The 26878-nt window shown below is 42.2% G+C and overlaps 1 protein-coding gene and 1 long non-coding RNA gene across 7 annotated transcripts in view; both read right to left on the minus strand.

The window, feature by feature from the left end:
• Nucleotides 1–8335, minus strand: part of LOC146508754 (uncharacterized) — a 50235-nt gene extending 41900 nt beyond the window's left edge. The window contains exon 1 of the long non-coding RNA XR_014876792.1: nt 1–8335. This exon is cut by the window's left edge and continues 20598 nt beyond it. This is a non-coding gene — a long non-coding RNA (uncharacterized LOC146508754).
• bbs9 (Bardet-Biedl syndrome 9) overlaps nt 1–26878 on the minus strand; it is a 175927-nt gene that overhangs the window by 48948 nt on the left and 100101 nt on the right. For 5 of the 6 annotated variants that reach the window (XM_085176809.1, XM_085176811.1, XM_085176813.1 and 2 more), the window contains 2 exons: nt 23971–24220; nt 14824–14934 (listed from right to left, as the gene is read on the minus strand). In XM_085176809.1, the coding sequence (XP_085032935.1) occupies nt 14824–14934; nt 23971–24220 (361 nt within the window). Of the gene's footprint in view, nt 1–14653; nt 14935–23970; nt 24221–26878 lie in introns of those variants that run through there. The other variant, XM_085176815.1, reaches the window with a different exon arrangement.

Below are 26878 nucleotides of genomic sequence, written 5' to 3' on the forward strand. Positions count from 1 at the left end.
CCGAGCTGTAATTTAGTGAACACGCCACACTAATTTAAATGCCATGTAACCCCCGATTAGGCAAAAATATAAACTCTTGTGGCACTCCAACGTGCCTCTAAATCTAAAAACCCAGAAGGGAAATTTTTTTTTTCTTCCAGCAAAGTACCAGAACCAATCCACAGCTGAATTATTATCACTGGTTTGCATGCAAATCGTAAATGTTTTCATCTTTTAAGTCATGGTGAATTTGGCTGACAGGTCACAGGTCTGGCCAGTTTGCTGTGTTACTGGTTGTGCTGGCAAGAATAGGAACACTGCTAACCTCAATTTGCATTATGGGATGACACGAAACAAGTGTAAGAAGAACTGCAGTGAATCTTCTGCAGGTTTTATGCACAAATACATAGTCGCTCATGTGCACAAACACAAACAGACATTCGCACACATTCCACAATGTCTTGCTCTTTCCATAAAGGAGATAATGGAGGCCTAACTGTCAAATATTAATATTTTGTAGTTCTGTGCAGTAACTTTACTACTGTTATTACTCGGCTTGTTGCTATATATTGTTAAAATGGGCTTTGGTGTAGTCCGTCAGTTCATCCACCAAATCGATCCAAATTAGCTGGCCTCCTCTTAAGGCCACCCCCCCATAAGCCAACTGTCTTTAAAAGTAGAATTGGAGGGAGAGCCTTGTTTTCAGGTCCCTCTTCTATGGAACCAGCTTCCAGTTTGGATTCAGGTGACAGACACTATCTCTACTTTTAAGATTAGGCTGTGTGCCTGTTCGTCTGTGTCTATATGTCAGGTTGGGTCTTACACTCCACCTCTCTGGGAACATCTCAGGCTCTCAGAGGTATGGAGGCCTATCTCTTCTCATCACACTCCCTGCCAGTGGCTGATCCCCTTAGACGTTGGTGTGTTGGTGGTTCTTGGTATCTGGGGCTGGGCGCTCATGTATGTACCGACTCACTCCTGGTGGCTGATTGGCGGGGCCTGGCGCCTGTGGCCCGGCTGGGCCTCTTCCGGGGGGTGGGGTGCACTCAGGCCTCTGGCCTCTGGGCCTGAGGCTCGGTCCTCTCTGGCACAGCTGGCTGCCGGCAGAGCCCGCGGGCACGTCACTGCAGCCCCCTCTGGCCTCTGCTCCGTGGCTGCTGGGTGACCTCTCGTTTGGGGCTCTCCTCAGCTTTTCCCAGGAGGGTGGCACGGTTGCCCCTGTGGTGGTCCTCCTTGGGTCCTCGTACTCTGGGGCCTCTGGATATCTGGGGCCTGGATCTCTTCCATACCTGCTTCATGCCCTGGGGGATGGGGCTATGGCGCCCACACTCCCTAGCAGATCATTACATAGAGAAACCTTTTGAATACAAGCGTGCTGATCCACACAGATGTTCACAGACACAAACTACACCTTTCTTGGCTGCTACCTCAAAGCACATTGTGCGCTGTCAATCTTGCGTGCTGCACAATAACATGTAATATTCAGTATCTACTGTTATCTACTGTTAGCTAGTTTATTGTGATGGTGTTGTGTTTGCTATGTTACTCTTTTTTGTTTGTTTTCTCTTCTGTTTTTTTTAATCTCCATACAGGTGATCCAGGTGTTTTGTTTGTTTTTCTTTTTTTTCTCTTCCCCCATTTCTCACCATCTCTTCTCCCCTCTATTTTTCTTTCTCTCCCTCTCTTTCTTTCATTCTTTCTCCCTGTCCTATCCCCCAGTCATGTCTGTCCCGTCTGTAACAACCAAAAATCAAATCAAATAAATACATAATTATAATAAAGGTCAATCAAATGGACCAATATGGCAAGGCCATGATGATCCACTTGGTAAAGTAAATCTGTTTGGCATATTTTTTGGCCTTCAGACAACAACTGATGGCTAAAGATCCAAATGGGACAGGCAAAAAAAAAAAAAAAATAGAAAAAAAAATTAAACTTTCCTTTTTGATAAAGCATATAGTTAGGGCTGGATCAGGTGACCCTGAATCCTCCCTTAGTTATGCTGCAATAGACGTAGGCTGCCGGGGGATTCCCATGATGCATTGAGTTTTTCCTTTCCAGTCACCTTTCTCACTCACTATGTGTTAATAGACCTCTCTGCATTGAATCATACCCATTATTAATCTCCGTCTCTTTTCCACAGCATGTCTTTATCCCGTCTTCCTTCTCTCACCCCAACCGGTCGATGGCTGCTCCTCCCTGAGCCTGGTTCTGCTGGAGGTTTCTTTCCATTAAAAGGGAGTTTTTCCTTCCCACTGTCACCAAAGTGCTTGCTCATAAGGAGTCATATGATTGTTGGGTTTTTCTCTGTATCTATTATTGTAGGATCTACTGTACAATATAAATCGCCTTGAGGCGACTGTTGTTGTGATTTGGCACTATATAAATAAAACTGAATTGAATTGAAAAATTGATTGGCTGTAGATGGTTGATAGTGGCTGTGCTTACAGACAACAAAAAGACCCCAAACATTCATGTTAAAAACAAGTAATCACCACTGTAACAATATATAAAATTTTCCAATCTAATTTTACTTATTTATGAAGCACATTTAAAACAACAAAGCTGACCACAGAACTATACACATAAAAGGAGGGTTATATAATAAAATATCAGATGCACTATACACACATGGACAGATACATATCAATAAATATATCTAATGGATTAAAAAAAACCCAAGTATTTAAGTAAGTGTCAACTCTTACTTTGGGTTGAAAGCCAAGAATAAATATTAGTTTTAAGGTGTATTTTTAATAATGTGCAAGGTGGCCACTCATGCTAACTGTCACAGTCCTCACCCAGCATTTTGACTTTTGTAATGTTTTGAGTTTTCTGTGAGATAATGATTTTTTCCTTTGGATTTTGATACGTAGTTCATGTTCTAGCTCAGCATCCAGTCCTTTCAGTATAATGTTGGCTTGTGCTTCAGTCTGTGTTCCTCATTAGGTTATGTAATCTTTAGTTATCATCTTTTGTGATCCGCTTCTGTTTCTCCAGTCAGTCATGTTTCCATGTTTATGTATCTCCTGTAACTGTGTCAAGTTCACATGTCTTAGTTCTGGTCTTTGTTTGTTATTTTCTGTTTTATTTCCTCATCCTGTGTGTTGTGTTTACCTCTGCTCTTTTTAGTCAGATTCCAGTCAGCTGTGTTCCCTGGTGTTTTCCATCTCCTGTAATTAACTACTGTGTGTAGTGTGTATATATTGTCTCAGGCCTCCCTTGCCCTTTGACGTGAATTCTCTCTCTAGACTGTCTGCTTTTTGTTTCATGTGTTCCTAGTTAGATTCCTTAAGTTTATTCATTCATTCCTGGACTTTGTCATATTCCCTTTGTAAGCTTCAGCAATAAAGTGTTTTTTGAGTTTTACTTGGTGCTTTTGGAGTCCTTTGTTTAGGTCTTAACCTGCCTGCCCCACAGTCACCTTGTCACTAACATCAGAGGCAAACTCACTATACAGCTTCTGTGGCTGAAAAGCTGATCTCCTCATGTTCTTAAGTCCAGTCTTTAGGACATGGAGGAGTAACTGGTCAGCAGACCTCTGTGATCTCAAAGAGGCATAATATATTAAGAGATCAGTAAGACATTTTGGTGCCAATCCACTAAAGAATTTAAAAACATATCATGAAATCTTAAAAATCAAAAATGGAAAGTCAAGCAAGACATTTTACATTTGGATAATCTGCTCTCATGTAACTAATTTATTAATCTATACACATATACAAAGAGTAAATCAGACTGCAAGGAGGATGATTAATGTGCTATCATAGTGTCCGTCACCAGTGGCAATAATTAACAAGCTCATAAAGTTGTAACTTTATAAAACATATGCCCCCCAAGCAATATGCATTTCCTTACACACAGATTAGAGGTTTTAACTTGAGTAGTGACCACACCCATTTTTACAGGCCATAAACACCATTAAACATTTACACTGACACATACTTCATCTCCACATGCACATCCAACATTCAAGGCTAGAGCCATCAGCCACATATTTTACTTTCCATCTGTAAGGACACTTAACATTAACCCTGGTGTGTGTGTGTGTGTGTGTGTGTGAGTATGGAGGGCCAAACAAGGGCTCATTTTCTGTCTGTGTTTTTATTCATGGGGGGTGAGCTGGGAATCCAGACCTCTATCTGTCACACCCATCAACAACCGTGAACACGTCTACAACAGAAATCCTTGGGTCAGAAACTCTGGCCACAGCCCCAGAGAATCCTGTTCAGGATGAGGAAACCTGCCTGCTGAGAGTGATGTGTGCATGTGTGTGCAGCTTCTGGATGTGAGTAGCAGCCACCCTGTGTGACAGTAAGTTGATAGCTCTGTTCACCGTGCTTCTGTAGTCTGACAGACAGATTGACACAGCAGGACTGTGTGTTTCAGCCATGTTAGTACAAGTTTCCTCTGGTTTCTTAACACTGATTCTCACTGAGCCACAACAAGTTTCATTACCTGCGTGGCGTCACTCTGTCGCTGACAACACAACTTACTTGGGAAGGAAGCTGCAATGGATGGGTATGCTTGCGTAGATTTATTCATCTGTCTGCATGTAAATTCGGTGGAAGTAACATCATATGTTGTGTGAGTCATATACAAGACCTGAAACCACCTTGAAACTACTCAAAATTAAATTCCTAAATATAGACACCTACATACTCAAAGCTGCTAATGAGCAAACTGTAATTCTACTCATTTTCTGCTTATACTTTCAATCACTTTCCAAAGTTCATGGCCATGAGTGATAGTAGGAATACTAACCAGTAAATCATCAACTTTGACCAAAAGTCTGTTTCAGCTACAGTCAAAGCTGCACTACCCTTAACCTGCCCCTGATTTCTCTCTTTGCCACAACAGATAGTTACAGTGATTTAGAGGTGCCAGTTCTTATCCCCACCACTTTTCATTTTACTGCAACCCACCCCAGCATAAGCTGGAGGTCACCACTCAAATTAAGTGGATCACATCATCCACAAAAAGAAAAGACAGAATATTGAGTCTGCCAAACCTTCCACCCTTTGGCTATACCTAGAAATGCAGATGACAAAGAGCAGCCCTGAGAGAATCCAGAAAACACAGACTTATTGTTGGTAATGACAGCCATGCTCTCACTATGGTTTTACAAGGTATGAATAACCTAAGAAGTCCGACACCTTAAAGGTCTGGAAGCACCGACCACAAAACACCCTGAGAGACAAGGTCATACGGTCTCTCAGAATCAACAATCAACAAGTCTACTGCTTGGGCAAACTCTGACTGCCTCAAGAATCCCGAGGATGTTGATGCTTGTCTGATCTGTGTGGTGGTCCAGTGTTACACAAACAGGATGTGAATCAGCAGAACTGAGGAGACCTCAGTATAATATATTATACAATAGAGTACAGTACCTCAGCATACAATATCAGAAAGTATTCTTGTCGGTGATTAACTACGCCCCCATCTGTATTAAGCAGCACTTTAGCCTGACTGCATCATGTGGGCAGAACATCCCTTCCCTCTCCTTAGCCACCTGACAACTTGCCTGAATCGCTTTGAGGATGACCAAAAGTCTGTTTCAGCTACTGCCAAAGCTGCACTACCTTTAACCTGCCCCTACCTGTTGGCCACCACAAATTCCCACAACCTAACTAAGCACAGGAAGATTATTTCCTCAGCCTCTGGCTGACTTGACATCTGGTGTCCAACATCTATTTCAGGGGTTACCAACAAACAGCACCTTGCAGCGACCTCGGCGATGAAGGTATGGAGCATGGCCAACTCGGTGTGTGAATACAAGAACCCTATGTGCCAAAAAACTAAAGACTCACATAGTCGTGTGGATTACAAGCTTATCTGTTCCAAATAATCACATAAAAGAGCTTCAAAACGTCTCTGAATTGAACATTACTTGTTTTTCTGTCAACACATCTTGCTGATGAGCCAAGCAATGAAATGTTGACTAAAATATTGAGCTGCTCAGCTGCAAAGTACAAAGAAAAGCATTTGCTGTCTTTGATGTGTGCATTGTTTTGTTTATTTTTGAATTACTGATTTATTAGACACATTTTCACAGTTCTTTGGATGATGTGAACACAGGGAAATGCTAATTGTGTTTACTTACTAGGATGTCTTGTTTGAAACAGGGTACCTTTCATTGGGAGTTTTACATGACTGATAACCTCGAAGGCTGATTCATCCACTTGTCTCATCTGTAGGGGTTTTCACAAATGCAATGCAGACATTATTAGGAATACAAATGTCTAAATCGGCAGGATGAGAAAATTATAATGAACTCTATCTTGCAGCTCCCTTGTGTAATGACCGACTGGATTCAAACTCAGCACAAATTCACACAGTGAGTGGGAGTAAAGTGTCCTATAGTGGGAATCCATCTAAGATGGAAAATCCCTTGTTGTGCTCTACATGTGAGAAAGGGCAACAAGATTTGGATTTTCTCCAGACCTCATGTGTGAATGCAAATTTTCTTTCCACTCGTTTTTGTTTCTTTCTAACTGTTACAAAGAGTCAATAATGTGCAACAGCCTTTATCTGGATTCAAGGCATAATCGACAAACCTCTCCAAGCTAATACAGAAAGTACGTTCAAAGGGGTGAAAGTAAATAGGTAATGCAAACTGCCAGATGCACAAGCAATACTGGCATGCCAGAATGACCTTTATCGATAACCAATAGAGCACGCTAATGATTGTGGGAGTTAATGGCTGATGTTTGATGGCAGTATACACATCCAGGATTTCTGAAGATCTGAGTAAAAAAGGTCAAGGCCCTATTATGGTTGCTAATTGCTGCTGCTAATAACATAAATCTATAATGGTGTGGCTAAAGAAGATCAATGACCACAGACTGACACTGTACCTAATGAATCCTCTACTGACTCAAGGACAGAAATGAGGTAAGAGACCGAACTCACAGTTAGGGCTGAGTTCAAGTCCAATCTTCTCTTCTAATAAAGAAAGATATGTATAAATGCATGTGTGTAACGTCTTGTGTGTTCACAAAATCTGTATATAGCTTCCTAGTTGGTTGTATGTGCCTACATGTTGTCATTTGTGTATGTGTGCGTGTGTGTGTATGTGTGTGTGTGTCCTTGCTCTGGATCATGTCTGTGATCCCAGGTGGGCTTTAGGGGTGGAGCAGCAGAGCAACAACAAAAAAAGATGCAGCACCAGGAAAGAGAAGAAGGTAGACACTCTCTCTTTCATCTCTCTTTCATCCCACCTTTTCAAGGAAAGGAAAGAGTTTATTCCACTGTTCTCTCACCCTCTCTCTCCTCCTCTGTCCTGCTCTCGGATGCCTTTTGATGCCTTTCAAGTCAACCAAATGTGCTTTCCGGCTGCCATGCACTCTAACAGAAAGGCCTGTGTGTAGTGTGGGCTTTGGCACAGTGCCTAATTACTTTTAAGTCATAGACAGGTAGGCGGAAGACGGAGGTAGTTGTGTGTGTCTTTGTCTGCATCATGTGGGCTTTAAGCTGAGTTGTTCTCTACCACCCTGCTTTTTAGTTTTATGGGATTTACGAGCCAGCCTTTCTACCCAAAGGCAGTTTTGGCATGTTGCCACCATAAGACAAAAATACTACTGTACGTGTTGAGCCAGACATAAACCATTGACAGAAGATCACCAATATACTGGCATGATATGTAATAAGCAGATTGTGTCTGATACCACAGACACAGTATTTACTCCAGGTCAGCCACCAGGTAATGTGAAATTTAGAATAGAATAGAACAGAATACAATACAATACAATAGTTCTTGAATAGTTGGTGCTCCACAACAACTGTGTCTGAATAACATATAGCTGGTAGACAGCAGAAATAAATAGGTAGTGCAAAGAAAAGACTTGGTCTGACTAAAGTATGTGTGTGTGATCTGAGTGATGAGGGTAACTTGGACCATGGCTCAGATTGGTGAGGTTGGTGGGCATGGGTGGGGTGTGGGGTGATAGTGTTTATTGACGGTCAGAAAGGCCCAGGGAAAGAAGCTGTTTGACAGGTGGAGGTGTGGAACCTGACTAGCCTGAGGCACCGACCGGGTCAAACAGATGGTGAGCGGGGGTGCAGGGGGTCACCTGTGATGGCCCTGGTTTTCCTGAGACAGGAGGATCTGGCGATAGTCTCCAGGGGTAGCAGAGGGACCTTTTTTGGCGGTGTTAATTACCCTCTGCCTTCGTGTTTCAGTTATGGCTCCTGTGTATCAAACAACCAGGCAGTAGAAGAATACGCTCTCCACTGAGGAGCGGTAGAAGGCCAGCTGGAGCTTCTGGTCCAGGTTATTCTTCCTCAGGACATGGAGGAAGTGCAACCGCTGCTGGGCCTTCTTTACCAGGGCATTGCTGTTGTGGGTCCAGGTAAGATCTGTTATGGAACGGCTGTGTGCAGACAGGAATAGGACCCAAGGTGCAGACACTCGGAGGCAAAACTTAAACTCAAAACCGCTTTAATGTTAAACTCAAATATAACATAACTGGAAATATCAAAAATAAACTTACACTGGAGGACTGGGAAAAACACACAGCTAAATAAACGGTAGATCGCGACAATGACAAACTGAAACACAGGGCTTAAATACATAGAGGGAGCAATCAGGGAATGGACAACAGGAGGGAAACACAGCTGGGGCAAATCAGAACTGACGAGACAAGGAAGCGTAAACTGAACACACTGAGATAAGACAGAGACCTTCAAAGTAAAACAGGAAACACATAACACAGACTGAACAAAAGACACAGACTCACATGTAGGCACTACAACAGAGGGAACAGAGATGTGGGACCAGGGCAGACACAGACTGGACACGGGGATATAGCAGACAGGGGAGACAGCAACCAAGGATTACACAGAAACAAACCATAAGACATGACTCTAACGAAAACCCAAAGACTAGAAATTATAAATAATATAATAAACTCAAAAACCCTGGTTCAACGACCCAGGCATCCTAACAGTATCCCCCCCTAAAGGGCTGGCTCCCAGACAGCCCAACCCGAAACACCAAAACAAAAAACAACCCAACCAGGGCGGGCGGCGGGGGAACAGGACGGAGGGACCGAAACGAAACAAACACACGGAGCCAGTGACAAAAAAATACAGGGAGCAAAAGCCCAAAACAACAGCACCGCGGCCCAGCAACAGCCCAAAAGAAAACAGACAAAAAAGCCCATGAAAGGCGCAGAGGCCCAGGCAACAGTCTCGAAAAAGTTCAGGAGGCCGGCCCGGAGGCTGACGGCACAACAGTCCAAACCCGGGTAGTTCAGGGGGGCGGCCCGGAGGCAGGCGGCCCAAAAGCCAAGAGGACAGTTCAGGGGGCCGGCCGGGCGGGAGGCACCGGCGGCGACCGAGCAGGTCAGGAGGCCGGCCGGGCGGGAGGCACCGGTGGCAACGTAGTTCAGGGGGCCGTCCATGATGGCAATGATGTCCAGTCATCGGCCCGGAAAGCGGCCGAACAGGACGTGCAGGACGAGCAGGCCGGACAGGACGTGCAGGACGAGCAGGCCGGACAGGACGTGCAGGCCGGACAGGACGTGCAGGCCCAGACGGCATGGGGACCTCAGGCGCAGACGAAGCTAGACAGAGCGAGGCAGGACCAGGCGACGCCGAAGGCAAAGACTCGGAGGCTGGACCAGGCGACGCCGAAGGCGAAGACTCGGAGGCTGGACCAGGCGACGCCGAAGACTCGGAGGCTGGACCCGGCGACGCCGAAGACTCGGAGGCTGGACCCGGCGACGCCGAAGACTCGGAGGCTGGACCCGACGAAGGCGGTGCTGCAGGGGACGGCGTGGGAGCCGCAGGTGGCGGCGCTGCCGGCGACACAGGTCGCTGGACGGGCCCTTCGGACCCTCCAGCGGGAGCAGGCAGCTGGACGGGCCCCTCGGACCCTCCAGCGGGAGCAGGCGGCTGAAGCGGTCCCTCGGACCCTCCAGCGGAGGCAGGAGGCTGGACGGGCCCTTCGGACCCTCCAGCGGGAACAGGCGGCTGAAGCGGTCCCTCGGACCCTCCAGCGGAGACAGAAAGCTGAACGGGCCACACAGCCCTTCCAGCGGAGACTGAAGACGGCTGGAGCGGTTCTCCAGAACCCCCAGCGGGACCACCAGATGAAGGCCGGACGGGCCTCTCGGACCCTCCAGCAGGACCAGGTTGCAGAACAGATGAAGTGGGTGTGATGTCAGAATGTCCAGAGTCAGAATGCTCAAATGGAGCATACAATAAACAGTCACCGTCTTCCCCGAGAGGAGTTTGCTCAACCGTCCTGGAGTGGCGGCGGCCTGAACGCCGTTTCCTTCGGGATGAGGAAACAGGAACCGGTGGAGAAAAGGAGACCTCCTCCTCATCCTCTGACCACATAGCCGCCAGGAAAAAGGCAGGCGAACGAGGACCCGGCTGGTGTGGGGAGGGAGAGGAAGTCCGTGGCAGTGTTGAGACAGGTGGAGAGTGTGTGTTGTCCTGGGGCAGCGGTTGGGAAGATGTAGTGAGTGAGAGAGCAAGCTCACCAGCCTTGACTTGCTCTCTCCAGGCAGTAATGGTGCCATCCAACTTAGTGTCCTTAGCAAACTGAGAGAGCTGAGGGTTATGACGAATGATGGCATCTACTGCACTTAGCCCAACTGCCATACTCCGTAAATCCTGTGACTGGGCAATGCAGTCGAGCAGACTCACCATCCGCACCATCTCGCCGTTGAACTCCGAGGAAAAAGAGTCTGCGGGGTCCATGTTCTGGTCGCGATCTTCTGTTATGGAACGGCTGTGTGCAGACAGGAATAGGACCCAAGGTGCAGACACTCGGAGGCAAAACTTAAACTCAAAACCGCTTTAATGTTAAACTCAAATATAACATAACTGGAAATATCAAAAATAAACTTACACTGGAGGACTGGGAAAAACACACAGCTAAATAAACGGTAGATCGCGACAATGACAAACTGAAACACAGGGCTTAAATACATAGAGGGAGCAATCAGGGAATGGACAACAGGAGGGAAACACAGCTGGGGCAAATCAGAACTGACGAGACAAGGAAGCGTAAACTGAACACACTGAGATAAGACAGAGACCTTCAAAGTAAAACAGGAAACACATAACACAGACTGAACAAAAGACACAGACTCACATGTAGGCACTACAACAGAGGGAACAGAGATGTGGGACCAGGGCAGACACAGACTGGACACGGGGATATAGCAGACAGGGGAGACAGCAACCAAGGATTACACAGAAACAAACCATAAGACATGACTCTAACGAAAACCCAAAGACTAGAAATTATAAATAATATAATAAACTCAAAAACCCTGGTTCAACGACCCAGGCATCCTAACAAGATCTGCCCAGAAACGAAGGTTGAGACAGATTCTACCCATTCTCCATTTATAATGAGAGGGGAGTGGACCTGTCTGAGCCTCCTGAAGTCTATTATGAGTTCTTTTGTTTTAAGGATGCTCAGCTTCAGGTTATTTTCTGAGCACTAGTGGCTATGACAAATAAACTGATTTATCTGCTTTTGCACAAGGCAGTACTGAAAGATTAATGGTCATTGGTAAAGTTCATATTTGGGTGAAAAAAAAAAAGAAACCTTATGTTTATTTGTGCCATGTGTTTGTTTTCAGCATCATCTTATTTATACGAGCTGACAGAAACAAAGGTCACTGACTCAACACAAAACAAGGATGTGAAGAATAAACACTCAAAACCTCATGTAGGCTTGTGCATGAAGCATAAAAAAGAATCTTGTAACAACTTAAGCATGATGCTAACAAAATTAGTTTTTGTGGTGGCACAGTGAATTGTTATAGTGAATTGCAGGCAGTACTTTCCCGAGTTAAGCCTTTAAACATGGAAACATCCTCTATGCTGAAATGTCCTTGAGCAACACCAACAGACTGCAGAGACTTTCACTCCAAAGTTTAATAAACAATCACATTATTATGTGAAAGGGCTTTACAAGCCACTGCTGTTTCTTATTTTCTCCCTCTGTCTTTCTGTCTGATCAGGAGGAGGAGTGGCAGCTACAGGACAAGTCTGGACATGATGGAACCCCCCCACTCCCTCCTTTCCCCTTCCTCTCTTCCCTAAATCATTTCCCTCATTCCTTTCGTCCCTCCTTCCTCTTCTCAATTTAAGCGCAAACCACAGACTTGCTGTGGAGGTTTCCATGACAAACATTACTAATTGGGGATCATTTTCATTTTGCTTTTTTCAATCATGTCTGGCAAAAGTGACGTGTGTGTGTGTGTCTGTGTGTGTGTGTGTGAGAGAGAGAGGGAGAAAGAGAGAAAGCCACAAAAGGGAAGCACTGTTAAGTCTGTTTTGATATAAAACCTCTGGCTCATCAGACAGACAATAATGAGCTCAGTGCAGCTAATAAATGCAATATTACAAGTGCTATACTGCTTTCAGAAAATGAGCAGTTGTTCCGGAGCAGCAGGTTGGCGGCAGCAGGGTGCATCGCCACTGCAAGTGACCTCTGATCCTGCTGGGCTGCACACACAGCTGGTAACTGTGGGTTGTTGCTTACAGTCATAAAACCTCACATCAGTATTTCCTAATTCATTTACTCACAGTTGCCCACTGGCTCATTGAAATGCAATATAGTAATTCAATATACTGATACTTACAGATATCACATTTGTGAAATAGAGAGCACTTTTATCAGACAGGCTCACACAAGCAAGAAAAGAAAAACTTTGTTGCTCCAAGTTGAGGACAGGAGAGACCACAGACATTTTCTAGTCTAACTTAGTGCCTATATGCTTTTAGCTGGCACATTTCAAAGACAGCAAAGCTGGTTTGGTTTAAACATGTAACCACAATTAATGAAAAAAGCAGATCCCAAGTATTTCTTTAAAATACAATGAGATTTTATGTCACATGCATATTTTGGTGAGGTTTGAGGGGTTACATAAATAAAGTAATTAAAGAAACCTTCATTGAGGAAAGAGTGCATTCATGATGGGAAAGAAATATTTAGAGGAAATATAAATGATCTGCTTAAGTCATTTAGTCATTCCTAGGCTGCAGTTTACCAAAGTGTTTTTTTTTTCTTCTTTAAGTTACATCATTTTAAAATTAATGCAACTGTTGGATTTTTTTTTTGTTTAGTAGGTGAAATTCTTAAAGTCTCTAAACAAAAATACATGTTTATTTGTAATATTTACATATTTCTTAATTGTAATTCCTTTGTGGTAGACTTGAATTTTCAAGACTTAAAAAGTGCCGAAACACATTTAAGAACAAAGGCATATTATACCCTCAACATCTACCCCCTTGTGTGCCTGAAAGCCATATATCTAAGCTCAGAGAGCACAGACTTCTGACAAACATGCTGGCTGTGCGTGTGCGTGTGTGTGTTAGCGTGCGTGAGTGTGTATAGCTGTACTGTATGTATATGTGTGGGTATCTAATGATCCCTGTGTCGCCTTCTCGGTGTCTCCCACACCTCCCCTTCTCATTAGCGGTGACGCCTGAGTGGATTAACCGCACGCGTGCACACGTACGTGCACGGTAACACACACGTCCACCCCAACCGCTAACGAAAGTAGAGCTCATCAAAGAGAATCTATCCACCCTGGTTTAGGAAAGACAAACTGTCATAAAACTCGGATTTGTACTCAATGCAAACCAGAAGCCCCTTTCTGGCAGGAGGCTGGGTATGTGGGTCCATGTGTGTGTGTATATGTATGTGTGACAAAGGCAGGAGCTCGGAAACAATATGTATTTATTGTTTTTGTGTTAAGGCCAGTGTCTTTCTGTGTGGGTTCAAACGATGTGTTATATCATCTCAGATTAAACTAATTTGGTAAGTAACTGAGAGAGGAACAAAAGCAGACAGGAAAGGAAAGAAGAAAAAAACTTGAATGAAAAGAAATAAAAGGATGATGAATCGCAGGAAGAGAATGAAAGGAGAACTCACTTGATTAGAACAATAAATATAGTCACAATACACAGCTCTACTCAAGACTACATATCTTCTCTTCTAATCAGATATTTCCTGTGCAGGCTCATAGATAGAAGGACAGACTCAGAGCAGAGCCAGAAGGATGGAAACATAAAGAAAGTGAGAACTTAATACAACCAACACCCAGCACAAAATGAGAGTGAAGTCCTGGTAACTGTAAACCAGATGGACATGATCTAACATCTCCTGTCATAATGTGGGGGGGAGAGACCACTGAGGTGTCCGTCATTCTGATTGAAAGAGACATTCCAGACTTTTGTTTTATAACCAGGATCAAAACCTTACCTGCTAGTCTGGTGGAACTGTTCTCTAGTACATTTTCAGTTTAAACCTGTCTGATTCAACAAATATAAATCCACTGCCTGCTGTAAGCAATTCAGCAATGGAAGAAGGCCAGCCAGGATTTAGCTGTTAGCATTAATCTAAAACTATGCCCATACTGTAAGTCACACCAACAAAACTGCGCGAGACAGGTTTAAACAGAGACAATCAACAAACCGAAGGAAGCACAGTTATTTGTGTTGTAGCCGAAGAACCAAATTTGCTGTTTGATTTGATCTTTTGGCACAGATCAGAATCAAAACCATGCAGATTCTCCAGACCACGAGCCAACGGCAGTCAAAGCGTTACATACAAATAACAGATGAGAAAGCGCATGATGCTGTGAGGAAAACAGAGGTGGATTACAACAGTGTGACGGACAGAGAACAGAGATCACTGTCAGGCCTCCGGTTAGGATTTAGTAAAAAACTGGGAGCAATGTACTGCTGGGGTGATATGGGCTGCTTGGAAGTGTGACAAGAAGAAGCAGAGCCACGGATGAGTCTAAGAGCTGGAGAATACCCAGCTCCAAATAAAGAGACAAAGGAAGGAAATAGAGTTTGTGATCCTACCTTTCTTGGTTTTCTTAGATGGTTGTTTCTTCTTAATGAACTTGGTCGCCTCCTGTGGAACTTCAATCTCCTCCCCATCACCAGCCAGCTCTGCTATGGGCTCAACACCTCCTGAGTGAAAGATATGAAGGAAAATCATTACAAAAATAAGTTCAACAAGTCTTTTTTTCCCTTCTTTGTTTCTTAAAAACATATTGTTATGACACACACATGTGATACAGTGTCTCTGAAGATAAAGTTTGCTTTCAGTTTTTATCCTCTGAGCTGCAAAGCCATTGGGTTGCCAGAACAACATAAATCTTTGTATCCAAGGAGCAGCACAGTCCTGATTAGATTGTCGGTATATGGAATAACTAGGAATTCCATATAATCTAAATACAAAGCAGCTAATCCTTCCCTACACATTAAAAGCATAAGTATGTCTGCATGTTTTTCCCAAACTCCTAACCCTAGACAACATGTTCAAACTTGATGAAAACTAGCCTATATACTGCCTAGGGCATCCACATCTGTAATATCTATATTTTAATCGATTAAAATATTTACTTCAAATACACTGCAGTTATTCTGTGTATTTGTATCCACAAACTGCATGATAGAGGGAATGTACTGTCATTTTTATGCACGTAAATCCAACCAATTTTTTGTTTTTGAAGTTTGAATGTTCGTGTACATGTGATACATATAAAAATTTGCATGTTTTGTCCAATGGAACCATCATCGATATAAAACTCTGCAAGTGGTTGCTGCAAACGATGGGTGTGGCTGTTTTTTCAGTCATTTCCATCTTAATTTATCCATCCATCCATCCATACTTTTCCGCTTATCAAATTCAGGGTCGCATGGGGGCTGGAGCCCATCCCAGCTGTCTTAGGGCAAGAGACGGGGTACACCCTGGACAGGTCGCCAATCTGTTTTAGAGACAGACAACCATTTGCACTCACATTCAAACCTATGGGCAATTTAGAATCACCAGATAACCTAACCCCACCAATTTAATGTCTTTGGCCTGTAGAAGCCATTTATATGTTACCCAATTAAAGCCCCTATGATTGGTAATAATCCAAGTGTTATAGTGTCTGACCGGTAACAAAATGTTGTACCAAATCACATTTCATAGCAATTAGGTAATAATTAAGCTATTTAGTCTTATGTTTTCTATTTAGATCAACATTTACAAATAACAGAAAAGACATGTATAACAATCAGCGCAAGTAGCTGACGAGACAGGACTCATACCATATTTAAGATGTCACCGTTAGCATTCTTTTCCTATAAGTTGAACAATGCTTTTGCATTTTCATTTCTAATGGTTTATAATGATTCTGAATTGTTAATAACGTTATGTAGGCCTGCTGCTATGTAGCAGGCAAAAGGTGGACATGAATGCAGGACACGAGAGACAGCTTTAATGCTAAAATTAAACAAAATACAGAACAAACTCTGAGTAGAAACAAGGCATCCAAAAACCAGAGAAACACAGCGCTTAAACACGCAAAACCATGGGGAATGAGGGAGGACGTGACAAAGAACTAAGACAAACTGAGAGAATAAATACAAGGTGATGAGGGGAAACAGGAGACACCTGGGAGGACAGCTGAAACTAATTGAGAAAACACGCGAAGGCATGTAAAACTAAATCCAAAGCATAAGAGACAAAAGACTAACAAACTAAAACGGAAAGCAATTAAAACATGAGAACAAATATGCATACTTGACAGAGAAAACACAGGAGGGGCAGGAAAAGTAAATATAAGTGCAAATTATAAAAGTAGACTGAACCAGGACTGAGAATAAAATCATGAAGAGAAAGGAGCCAGAATACAAAACTAAAAGCAGAAAGACAAAGAAATGCAAATCTAAACCAAATGTGAACTAAGAAACAAGACTTATTTAACAATATGTTTTCTTGAAAATTTGCATTTGTAAATGTACCAAGTCTGATGCAAGACATCAAAATATTCATGTTTTAATTTTGCATTCTTGTCAACCATGAAGAAAATAAAGCTGAATAAATGAAATGAAAACCTTTTTGCTACAAACATGTAATAGGTATTTGTTTTCAGAGTTCAACTCTAAACAGTTTTTGATATTTCTTCATCCGTCCAATTGTGTAAGAATTCTTTTTCAAAATTAACTTTCACTTTTTGACTCTTGCATCGAGATTGAATTCTCCTGTTTGTATACTTTTGCACCAACATATGTAATATAAGCAAAATCTTTCAAGATGTTTCAGAGAAATAGTAGCAATGAAATAACAGCATCAAACATAAGGTTTTAAAGTGTGTGTGTGTGTGTGTGTGTGTATGAGAGAACCTGGATGTGTGAGAGGAGTGATTGTGTCTGCGTGACGAAATCCCTGCTAGAATCCCATGGATCAGTGTGGATTTAGGGAGCTCCTGAGGCCGATGAATTGGACGCCTTGTCTCTCTCTGTCCTACCTCACAGTCTCCTCATCAAGCCTCCCCCTCCCTTTCCATCCCTCCCTTTTTGTCTCCTCTTCATCGCTTCTTCATTCCTCTACTCCCCTCTTCATCTCCTCTTCCTCTTTTCATCCCTGTCGCCATCTGATCTTTCGTTCTTTCTACTCCTTTACTTCCTTCTGTCATTCTCTGTCCACTCCTTATCCCTTTTTCTTTTCTTCAGTTCCCTTCTTTTTCTGTCTCCTTCCAACTTTATTTCTCATCCTCCCATATTCTGATCCTCCTTCACTTCCTTCCTTCCTATCATCCTTCCCTCTCTCCCCATTTCTGCGGCTCCCTGAGGAATCTGTCCAGTTTCACGGTACTTTCATTTAATGTGCACGCCACACATTGTTTCTTTGTCTTGTGTGTGTGTTTGTGCATGTATGAGAGCAGAGTGTGCATGTGTGTGTCTGCCATTGCGTCTACCTTAAGGTGTCTGAGAATGTGTGTGTCTCCATCTCCCCCACCGAGTCTACATCTGTGTGAGTATGTGTGAGTGCAGATTATCCTAAGTCCTCTCTAATATTTATCCTGGCCTTTTCTAAAGCCAATCTTGTTCTCTTTGGTGAGAGCACAGCCTGTGGCTTCACATGCACAGAGAGGCGTGCACACACACGCACACACACACACTCCCAGTTGTTTGAAATGGGATATGCCTCACTCTTAATTGGGAAGGTGTTTTTCTAAGGCTGTCTTACAATTTCACGGGGAATGTGTGGATCTGTGGGTGTGTGTATGCGTTTTAACCTCATTCTCACATCAACATAAGGTAAGGAAATAGCCCACCTCTGGAGCAACTTACTCTGAAACACACAGACTGTCTCTTACCACTGACCTCCAACACATTCCAGCCTGTCCCTCATTCTGTAAATAGTAGGAATTATACCACCTGGTTAGAGTTGTGACGTTGTGCTCTGTTACAGTTAGTCTATATTTATCTCATTTGATGAGCTATCAGTTTTAGAGAATCTTAAGATTTAGACACTTAAGACTGCTTTATATTTTGCACGCAAAGAAGCAATAGAATATAGAATAGATGTGACTGCCTATTTAATCATTGTTTGGATGGGCCACCCACAAACTATAATAACAAGTATATAACTACTACTACTACTACTACTAGTAGTACTAGCAATAGCAGAAAAAGTGTAAGCATGAGTAGTATTAGCAGTATAAATAACAGTTATCATAATCTATACTTCATTCTGAATGGATTCCCAAATGGGAACAGCATGGTCAGCTCTTCTACCTGTTAAAGACACAATGGAGCTTCTATTTTCTGTGCTTACACAATAAATATCTACACAACTCCTGAATCTGAAAAAAACAAAACAAAACAAATAGAAGTTTAGTGCTTATTAGGAGGTACAAGAAAAGTTTAGGAGACATGGTTGGGGAAATTGTCTTGTGTTCAGCCTAAGAGACAATCTGAGCATTTGTGGATCTGTTTGTGTATATATATGGGAATGGTTTGGGTCACTTAACAACAATTTGAGGACAGCTTGAAGAAAGTTTAAGCCATTTTGTCATGATTTGAGACATTGTGGGACGGCGTGGGACCATTTGGGCTAGTCTGTGACAGTTTGGGGCTGCTTTAGGACAGTTTTGGAACAGCTTGGGCAGCTTGGTTGAGGGGTTAAGCTGCTTTCAATAGACATTTCTTTCTTGGTTTGCAGTACGGAGACACCAGTGCATTCCTGCTTTATTCTGGGCTGCGGTTTGAAGATGGGGGTGATACTATGCCGCTGTGGTTACCAGCAATTTGGCTGTGGGCTTTTACGTTTCTTCCCCCCGTCAATATACATAATTGTACGCACATATATATAAATGTTCAGTACATTAGACCTGCACATTTCTGCACACACACAGCCTCAAAGCAACATTCTTTTGAAAACACACATCAAAATCCAGGAAGTGTGATTCTTTAAAAAAAAAAGTTGTGTGCTTGAATCAGACACCTGGTATCTTTTGTCTAGTCTTCAGTCTAAACTTACAAACCACATATGAGTATGGCAAAAGCACCTAAAAAAAAACCCCATTATGAGTCGTTCCCGCAAACATTTTTTTTCTACTGCAATAAAATCACTAAAAACTAAAAAAAAAAATGTAAACAAGCAATTTTAGGCGACGAATATTTAACAGCTCAGAAAAGAATTCTTATAGTTTTCTGCCTAAAAAACATAAAAGTCTAACTCTAAGTGTGAATTACTAAACAAATTTCAGTAAACGGTTCAATCTCTTCTAAAAATAGAACTCTGCTGTTTTATATATAGCATTGTGGAGGAAAACTCTTCAATTTGAACACCACAGCAAGAGAACAAAGACAGCTGAACAGGAACACACACAAAACATGACCTACACTTACACACAGTGCATGTAGTTCAATCTCTGCTGTGTCTTCTGACCTTCCACATGCACACACAGACATACATGTGTGTGCACGCTCCTACAAACACAGTCCATCTTTTCCTCTCTCTTTAAGTCTAAAATAGATGCAGGCCCCAAACCACAGCTACCAGTGGAACACTGTGAAAATAACTGCGACACACTTGTGCTATAGGGGTGTGTGTGTGTGTGTGTGTATATAGAGTGTCTGCTTGCTTTAACTGGACTGTGAATACAAGCAATCTCTTCTGAGTTCATTAGGAGAGGAGTGTAAAAGAAAGAAAAAAGTGAGGATGTTAAAATGCTAAATGCTAGAAATAAAACAGGGTTTGATTCATTAGTGGAACATGTGGCATAACGTAAAAAGAGAAGAGAAACAAAAACAGCAGTGTACATCAGAATAAGATAAACAAGAGATGAGCCATTGATTAAAAAAAGACTAATATACAAGATGAACTGCAGATTCCTCAGTGAAGAAACCACCAGAATAAACAGGACATAGCGCACAGATGGGATTGACGACAATAATGAGTTTTTTGTGGAAAAAAAAATATTGCTCATGCAGTCAAATAACTTATTCATCTTGTAATCTTGTTTAGATAGTGTATGTATGTGTGTGGGTGGGAGCAGACATCTATATACACACCTCTTTAGCTCTAGGAAGAGCTATGCTGACAGCGCGCTGACTAATGAACCATGTGATAAACAGTCCTGATTTCAGCAGGTGTGTGTATGTGTACAAAGTACAGCTGCTGAAGCTTCAAGTTGGTCCAAATGATGTCATCAGGGTAAGACACAAGGTCATATGACGCAGCGAGAAACATATAGACAACCAGAGATATGGTGGGATACATGTTAGCCAGATAAAACTACACACCCAGTTGGAATATACTAATGTTCCTAATATGTCCTTTATGTATTGATATACTGTAATTGTTATATCTGGCTTGCATATGCTACTATACTACAAGATTTAGATCTATACTTCACAGACTACAGTACGCAGAAACCAATAAACCAAAACATACAGTGGAACAAGTCAGATCAATGGTTACAGTAAAACTAGATTAACCTTTTTAAAAAACTGCTGGTTTGTGTTTCTAAACATTGCCGCCTGTGTAAATAGCAACCGGTAATTAGTAACTGGAATACTAGTATTTATAGTGTATATGGGATATGCATCACCAGATTTCTCCGAGCTCCCACTCCACGGCCCGTTCCAACTCCTGTAATTTTCCAGTAGCTGAAGTGACGTCCAGAACAAGAATTTATTACAAGAGAGATATTTCATTATCCATTGACCAAATGGGCTCTATTCTCATTGAGTGCTCAACTCATTAATACATTTTGCATAATGCAACAGATTTTATTTTTTAAATGAAATCCAAGAAGATTTTAAAGTTTGCCTTCAACCAGATTTTGAGCATTTGACCAACCAGCATGAACCAAACCTGGTCCTCCCTTCTCTATACTAAAGACAAGCAGAGACGATAATGTGCTTAGAAGTGTGTGTGTGTGTTTTGTTGGGTTTCCCTACCAATGAAATGAGACTCATTGTGCGGTATTTCAGTGTGTATGCGTTTGTGTGTGTTTCTGTGGTCTTGGAGTAAAACGGTTGCTGTCGGTGTTGTTGGAAACGTAAACAAGTGTGCATGTTTACGGCCGGGTGAAAAAGCAACATCTGAGAGGGTTAGCGAACGCCTGTTTACTGCTGTGCAGCGTGTGTGTGTATGTGGTGTCTACATCTGTGTCAATTTTGGCAGAAGACCAAAAGAGAAAGGAGAGACCGCATGACAAGAAAACGTAAATACAAACACATTCACTCTCTCTCTCACTCTCTGTCTTTCTCTCACACACACACTTTATTGACCAACTTCTGCTCCACTGAACTATGCGCCGAATTACTGTAATCACTATAATCACTTATAAACATGCCTTTAACACTTTATAGACCTCTTTCTCTGTTTCTCTCTCTAACACACAAAACACACAAACACACACACACACACACACACACACACACAGTACAGTACTAATTCTCAAAAACAAATGGATCCACATCATGGTGTATGTGGAGGATTACAACTTCCTCATGCGGCCATGCACATTTACACATTTACCTTAAAACTGATGGACAGTAAATGTCAGCAGCACTGAGGAAAGAGTTGTGGATCAGACAAAGACTCTGCTGTAAACTCTAATGAGCTGATTTAACATCTGGCAAGGGAACAAGAATTTTCCTAAATACTGCAGCTATGACTTGCATATTCATACACTGATTAATTATGTTGTTTAACGTGCCTTGTCCCTAGACCCTAGAACGTGCATAAAGAAAAAGCAACCAAGCAAACATGGTCCTGGAAAACCATTTGGCACCACCAGGCACTGTCATGTCCCCTATGCTATTATCTTCACTGATAAATCACACCAGCAAAATATGCTGATTTCCAGGAATTAACCACTTCTTTTTATAAGGCAGAACATGTCTTGACTGAAATGAATCGAACTGTCAATTTTAAACGAAATTTGGTTGGTTTTGGTCAAACAGAACTAGACATAAAAAATACTGAACATACAAAAGATGTTTGTCTGTTGTCTGTTTGTCTGTCTGTAAATACAAACATCTATTGACCCAATGATAAAGGATTGAGAAGTGACAGGAAGTCAACAGTAACTCAAATAACCAGCAGAAAACCTCAATGGGTTCTAATCCTGTCAGCTAAAAACAGAAAACTGAGGCTACACTTTGCACTGGGTTACCAACAGAAGACTGTTGAAGAGCAGAAGAGCTGATTTGTTTTGATTTTTTCTGCCTCAGATAGCACGGTCATAATTTAGCATAAACAACATGAAACCATGGATTCGTCCTGTCTTGCATTAACAGTTCAGGGTGCTGTTCATTTTGTAAGGGCGTGGGGGACCATTAGTACCAACTGAGCATCGTTTAAATGACACAGCGCCCCCTGAGTATTGTTGCTAATTAGTCCATCCCTTTATGACCACAGCGTACCCATCTTCTTTTAGCTGTTTCCAGCACCATGTCAAGAAGAAGATCTGGCCTCCAGATCTAAATCCAATAGGGCACCTTTGGGATGTGGTGAAATGGACCACATTATGAAGGTGCAGCTAACAAATCTACAATAACTGTGTGATGCTATCATGTCAATACAGACCAAAATGTCTGAGGAACATTTCCAGCACCTTGTTGAATCTGTGCCATGAAGAATTAAGCCAAAAGAAGGTCCAACCCAATAGTAGCAAAGAATACCTAAAGTGACCGGTGGATGTACATTTTGGTTTTTACTATAAAAGAGAGTTAAGAGAAGGAAGAGTACAAGGAGGTAAGAAAGGCAGTAGGGGTTGGGCTTGAAGAGTGTAACTGATGATCTGTCAAAAGGTCCTTTAAAACTTCTGCCAAGAGTAAATGATCCATAAGGTGCCTGAGTGAAAGAGTTTATGTATTTGCATGTATATGCATGATTTTACGAGTGTCTACCTTGCAAAAATTATGTGAGTGTATATTTTTTATGCATGTGCCTGCACTGTGTAACTTATGCAGCTGTGTATGTATACCTGTTTGTAGTGGTATTATTTATTATTTTTTTCACATACCTGTGTATATCATTTCAAGGGTGCGTCTACTGATGCATTTAAATACGAGTCTCTGTGTTGACTGTAAGGTGTTAAATGAATAGGGTCCATGTTTTTGCCTGCCGAGCCTTAAAATCTGCACCAAGGGACCAGCTTACAAGGCTGTCCACCAGCACACACACAGTATAACATGCACAGATTACAACACATGGGTACACACACACACACACACACCACTGATTTTACCACTGAAACTGTTCAGTCAGCAATCTGGTAGCAATGCAGTTCCCTCCCAAATTCTTTGATACTTTAGTTGGATCTTTCAGTATTTACATTACTGGAACTGTTTGTTTTCTGCAAGAAACAGCAGAATTCAAGTATTTTGACTAAAATGATGAATGGGAAGTTCCCATCCTATAATCCCATGGTTGCATTTATCTAAAATACTAAAACCAACAACTCAACAGAGAGGCAGAGTAATAACCTTTAAATAGGGTTACCTTAAGTTTAATTCATTTTTATTTATACAGTGCTAATTTACAGCAGCAATGGCCTTGAAGTAGCCCGGCAAACTGAGTATTTAGTAGCATAACTGAAAGATGGCTCAGGGTTGCCTCATCCTGTCCTAAATGTATTAAAAAGGAAATTTTGAGTCTAATTTTGAGTCAGTCTAAGTGGAATGTAAACAAGTAAACCAATGACTCACCAGGAACAGCAAGATTCTGGACTTGAGCAGGGACCTGGACATTAGCCTCAGAGGCCAGGGTGAGACGCCCTCCTTTGCCAATTCGTTGACAAAGCAGGGTGATGTGCTTCTTGAGACGGGCAGTGTCACTGGGGAGGCCCAGCACTGATCCTCCTGTCTGCGCCAGAGAAGTAGCCTGGTCCTTGGGGTTCTGTGACAAGCAGGTCCGTAGGAGGTGGGAGACGGCGGCATCACAGCTCTCTTCCCAACCCTGTGGAAAAAAATAGGAAGCTTACCTTATACACTACCACTGAAAAGTTTGGATACACCTTCTCATTTACTGGTTTTTCTTTATTTCATGATTATTTACATTGTAGATTCTCACTGAAGGTGTCAAAACATGTTCAATATTTTAGATTTTTCAAAACAGCCGCCCTTTGCTTTGATTACTGCTTTGCAAACTCTTCTCTCAATGAGCTTCATGAGGTCGTCACCTGAAATGGTTTTCTAACAGTTTTGAAGGAGTTCCCAGAGATGCTGAGCACTTGTTTGCCCCTTTTGCCTTCACTCTGGGGTCCATCTCATGCCAAAGCACAGATTTCACTGGTCTAATGTCCATTCCTTGTGTTTTTTGGCCCAAACAAATCTCTTCTCCTTTTTTGCCTTTCTTTAGTAGTGGTTTATTAGTAGCTATTTGACCATAAAGGCCTGATTCACGCAGTCTCCTCTGTTGATGTAGAGATATGTCTGCGACTGGAACTCTGTGTGGCATTTATCTGGGCCCTAATCTGAGGTGCTGTTAACTTGCAGTTTCTGAGGCTGGTGACTCGGACGAATTTATCCTCAGCAGCAGAGGTGACTCTTGGTCTTCCATTCCTGCGACGGTCCTCATGTGTGCCAGTTTCATCGTAGCGCTTGATGGTTTTTGTAACCGCATTTGGGGACACATTCAAACTTTTAGCAATTTTAAAGTAATGATGAACGGTTGTTTCTCTTTACTTAGCTCATTGGTTCTTGCCATAATATGAATTCTAAAAGTAGTCAAACAGGGCTGTCAGCTGTGTAACAACCTGACTAAAACACAACTGATGGTCCCAACCAAGAAGGCAAGAAAATTCCCCAAATGAACTCTGACAAGGCACACCTGTGAACTGAAAACCATTTCAGGTGACTAAATCATGACCCTTATTAAGAAAAGGCCAAGGGTTTGCAGCACTGTCATCAAAGCAAAGGGTGGCTACTTTGAGGAATCTAAAATTTCAGACAAGTTTAGAGTTATTTATCAATTTCTTCTTTGCTACATAATCCCATATATCTTGCTTCATATGTTTGATGTCTTCAGTATGTATATACAAAGTAGAAAGTAGTAAAAATAAAGAAAAACGCTTAAATGAGAAAATGTGTTCAAACTTTTGACTGGTAATGTATGTTTAAATTATTGAGATACAGGCTGAAAGAAGAATGACATAATGGACACAGAAGGCCTGTATTATAGTAACTGTCTTAGTAAGTTTTCAGAAACAAGAAATCAACATTCAGAGAAAATAATAAATACTATCAGATTGCTAGTTAATAACAGAAACACAAGTTTACAATGTAGAACTAAAACTGGGAGGTGTGAGGTTCGATTTGTGCTTCATTAAAGTAAAAAGGGATGGCGTAAAAAGAAGATAAGAAGCAAAGAATAGAGGATACAAATTATGCACAACAGAATACATTAAACTCTTAATTCAAGGCAGATCCACTCATAAAAAGAGTGAGAAATGAGGAGGAAAGAACCATGAGTGCATGACTTTGGAAAGGTGATGGAGAAGAGACAAATAGTTAGAATAAACTATTTTAGCCTTTTAATTTGATGCCCTGTTTAATTTTGAATTTATGAGAGAGCAAGAAAATGATAAGACATTCAGAATCGAAAAAAACAAAAAGACACACACACACACACACACACAAAGCCACAGTAATAAAACAGCGAGGAGGGTTTGGTCTTTTGCTGTCCCCGTTCACCATCTCTCATCCTTCACCCACGCATGCATACACGAATATACCCAACTCATCCTACTAAAAACCAGTGAACCCAGAATCTCTCATTTGAATGGGTGATTTAGATGGGTAGGTCTGAGGATGATGCGGTATGTGCATGAGTGTGTGTTGGGAGGGTAAGGGTGTGTTGACAGGTACCTCTCCACCATCTCCCCCCCCCACACACACACACACCTCCCGTTCTCCTGCCTGCCGCCATGCTGATAGGCCCCTAATGAGCCATAATGACAGGTAATCAACCCTGTAATGATGATGACAGAGAGATACAGACAGACACAGGGGAAAGAGCGAGAATGAGAGAGAATGCAGGAGTGTGAGAGAGAGAGCAAAAGAGGACGAAAGAGCGAGAGAGAGAATGGTCGGGGGGGTTGAAGGAGATGAGATGATGATGGAGGGAAAGGCAAAAAAAAATTAAACATGTGGAAAGCCGAAAGATGAGCAAAGACAAGAGTAAAGAAAAGACACTGGACGAGTCTGGAAGGAGAAAAATTAAAGAGGAGTAGGAGGAGGCGAGATAGAGGTGGGTGACCTATTCTTACAACAATACCTCACCAGGTTATCAAATACTTGGAACAACATAACTGCAGGTTTCTGTGGAAACTTGGCATGCTCATGCACGCGCTCGCTGAAACATACGTTCCACATGCTGCGGAAGAAAATTAAACGCCTCTAAACCTAAAGTGCAGACATTCATCCTCCTGAAGGAGAAGAAAGGAAGCAAAGAAAGGTGGAGCTGAGCGGCTTTGGATCAAGGCCAGAGCGATAAATTACGGCAAAGTTCCCACTAATGCAGAAATAGAAGAGGAACTTGTTTTCTGTACCAAGAAACAAGAGAGGTTTTGTATTATTGGGTCATCTTTGAAGACTTTTTGAAAAGAGAAGTTGT

This window comes from Neolamprologus multifasciatus, chromosome 11, assembly GCF_963576455.1.
Source record: "Neolamprologus multifasciatus chromosome 11, fNeoMul1.2, whole genome shotgun sequence".
In the NCBI taxonomy this organism is placed as follows: Eukaryota; Metazoa; Chordata; class Actinopteri; order Cichliformes; family Cichlidae; genus Neolamprologus; species Neolamprologus multifasciatus.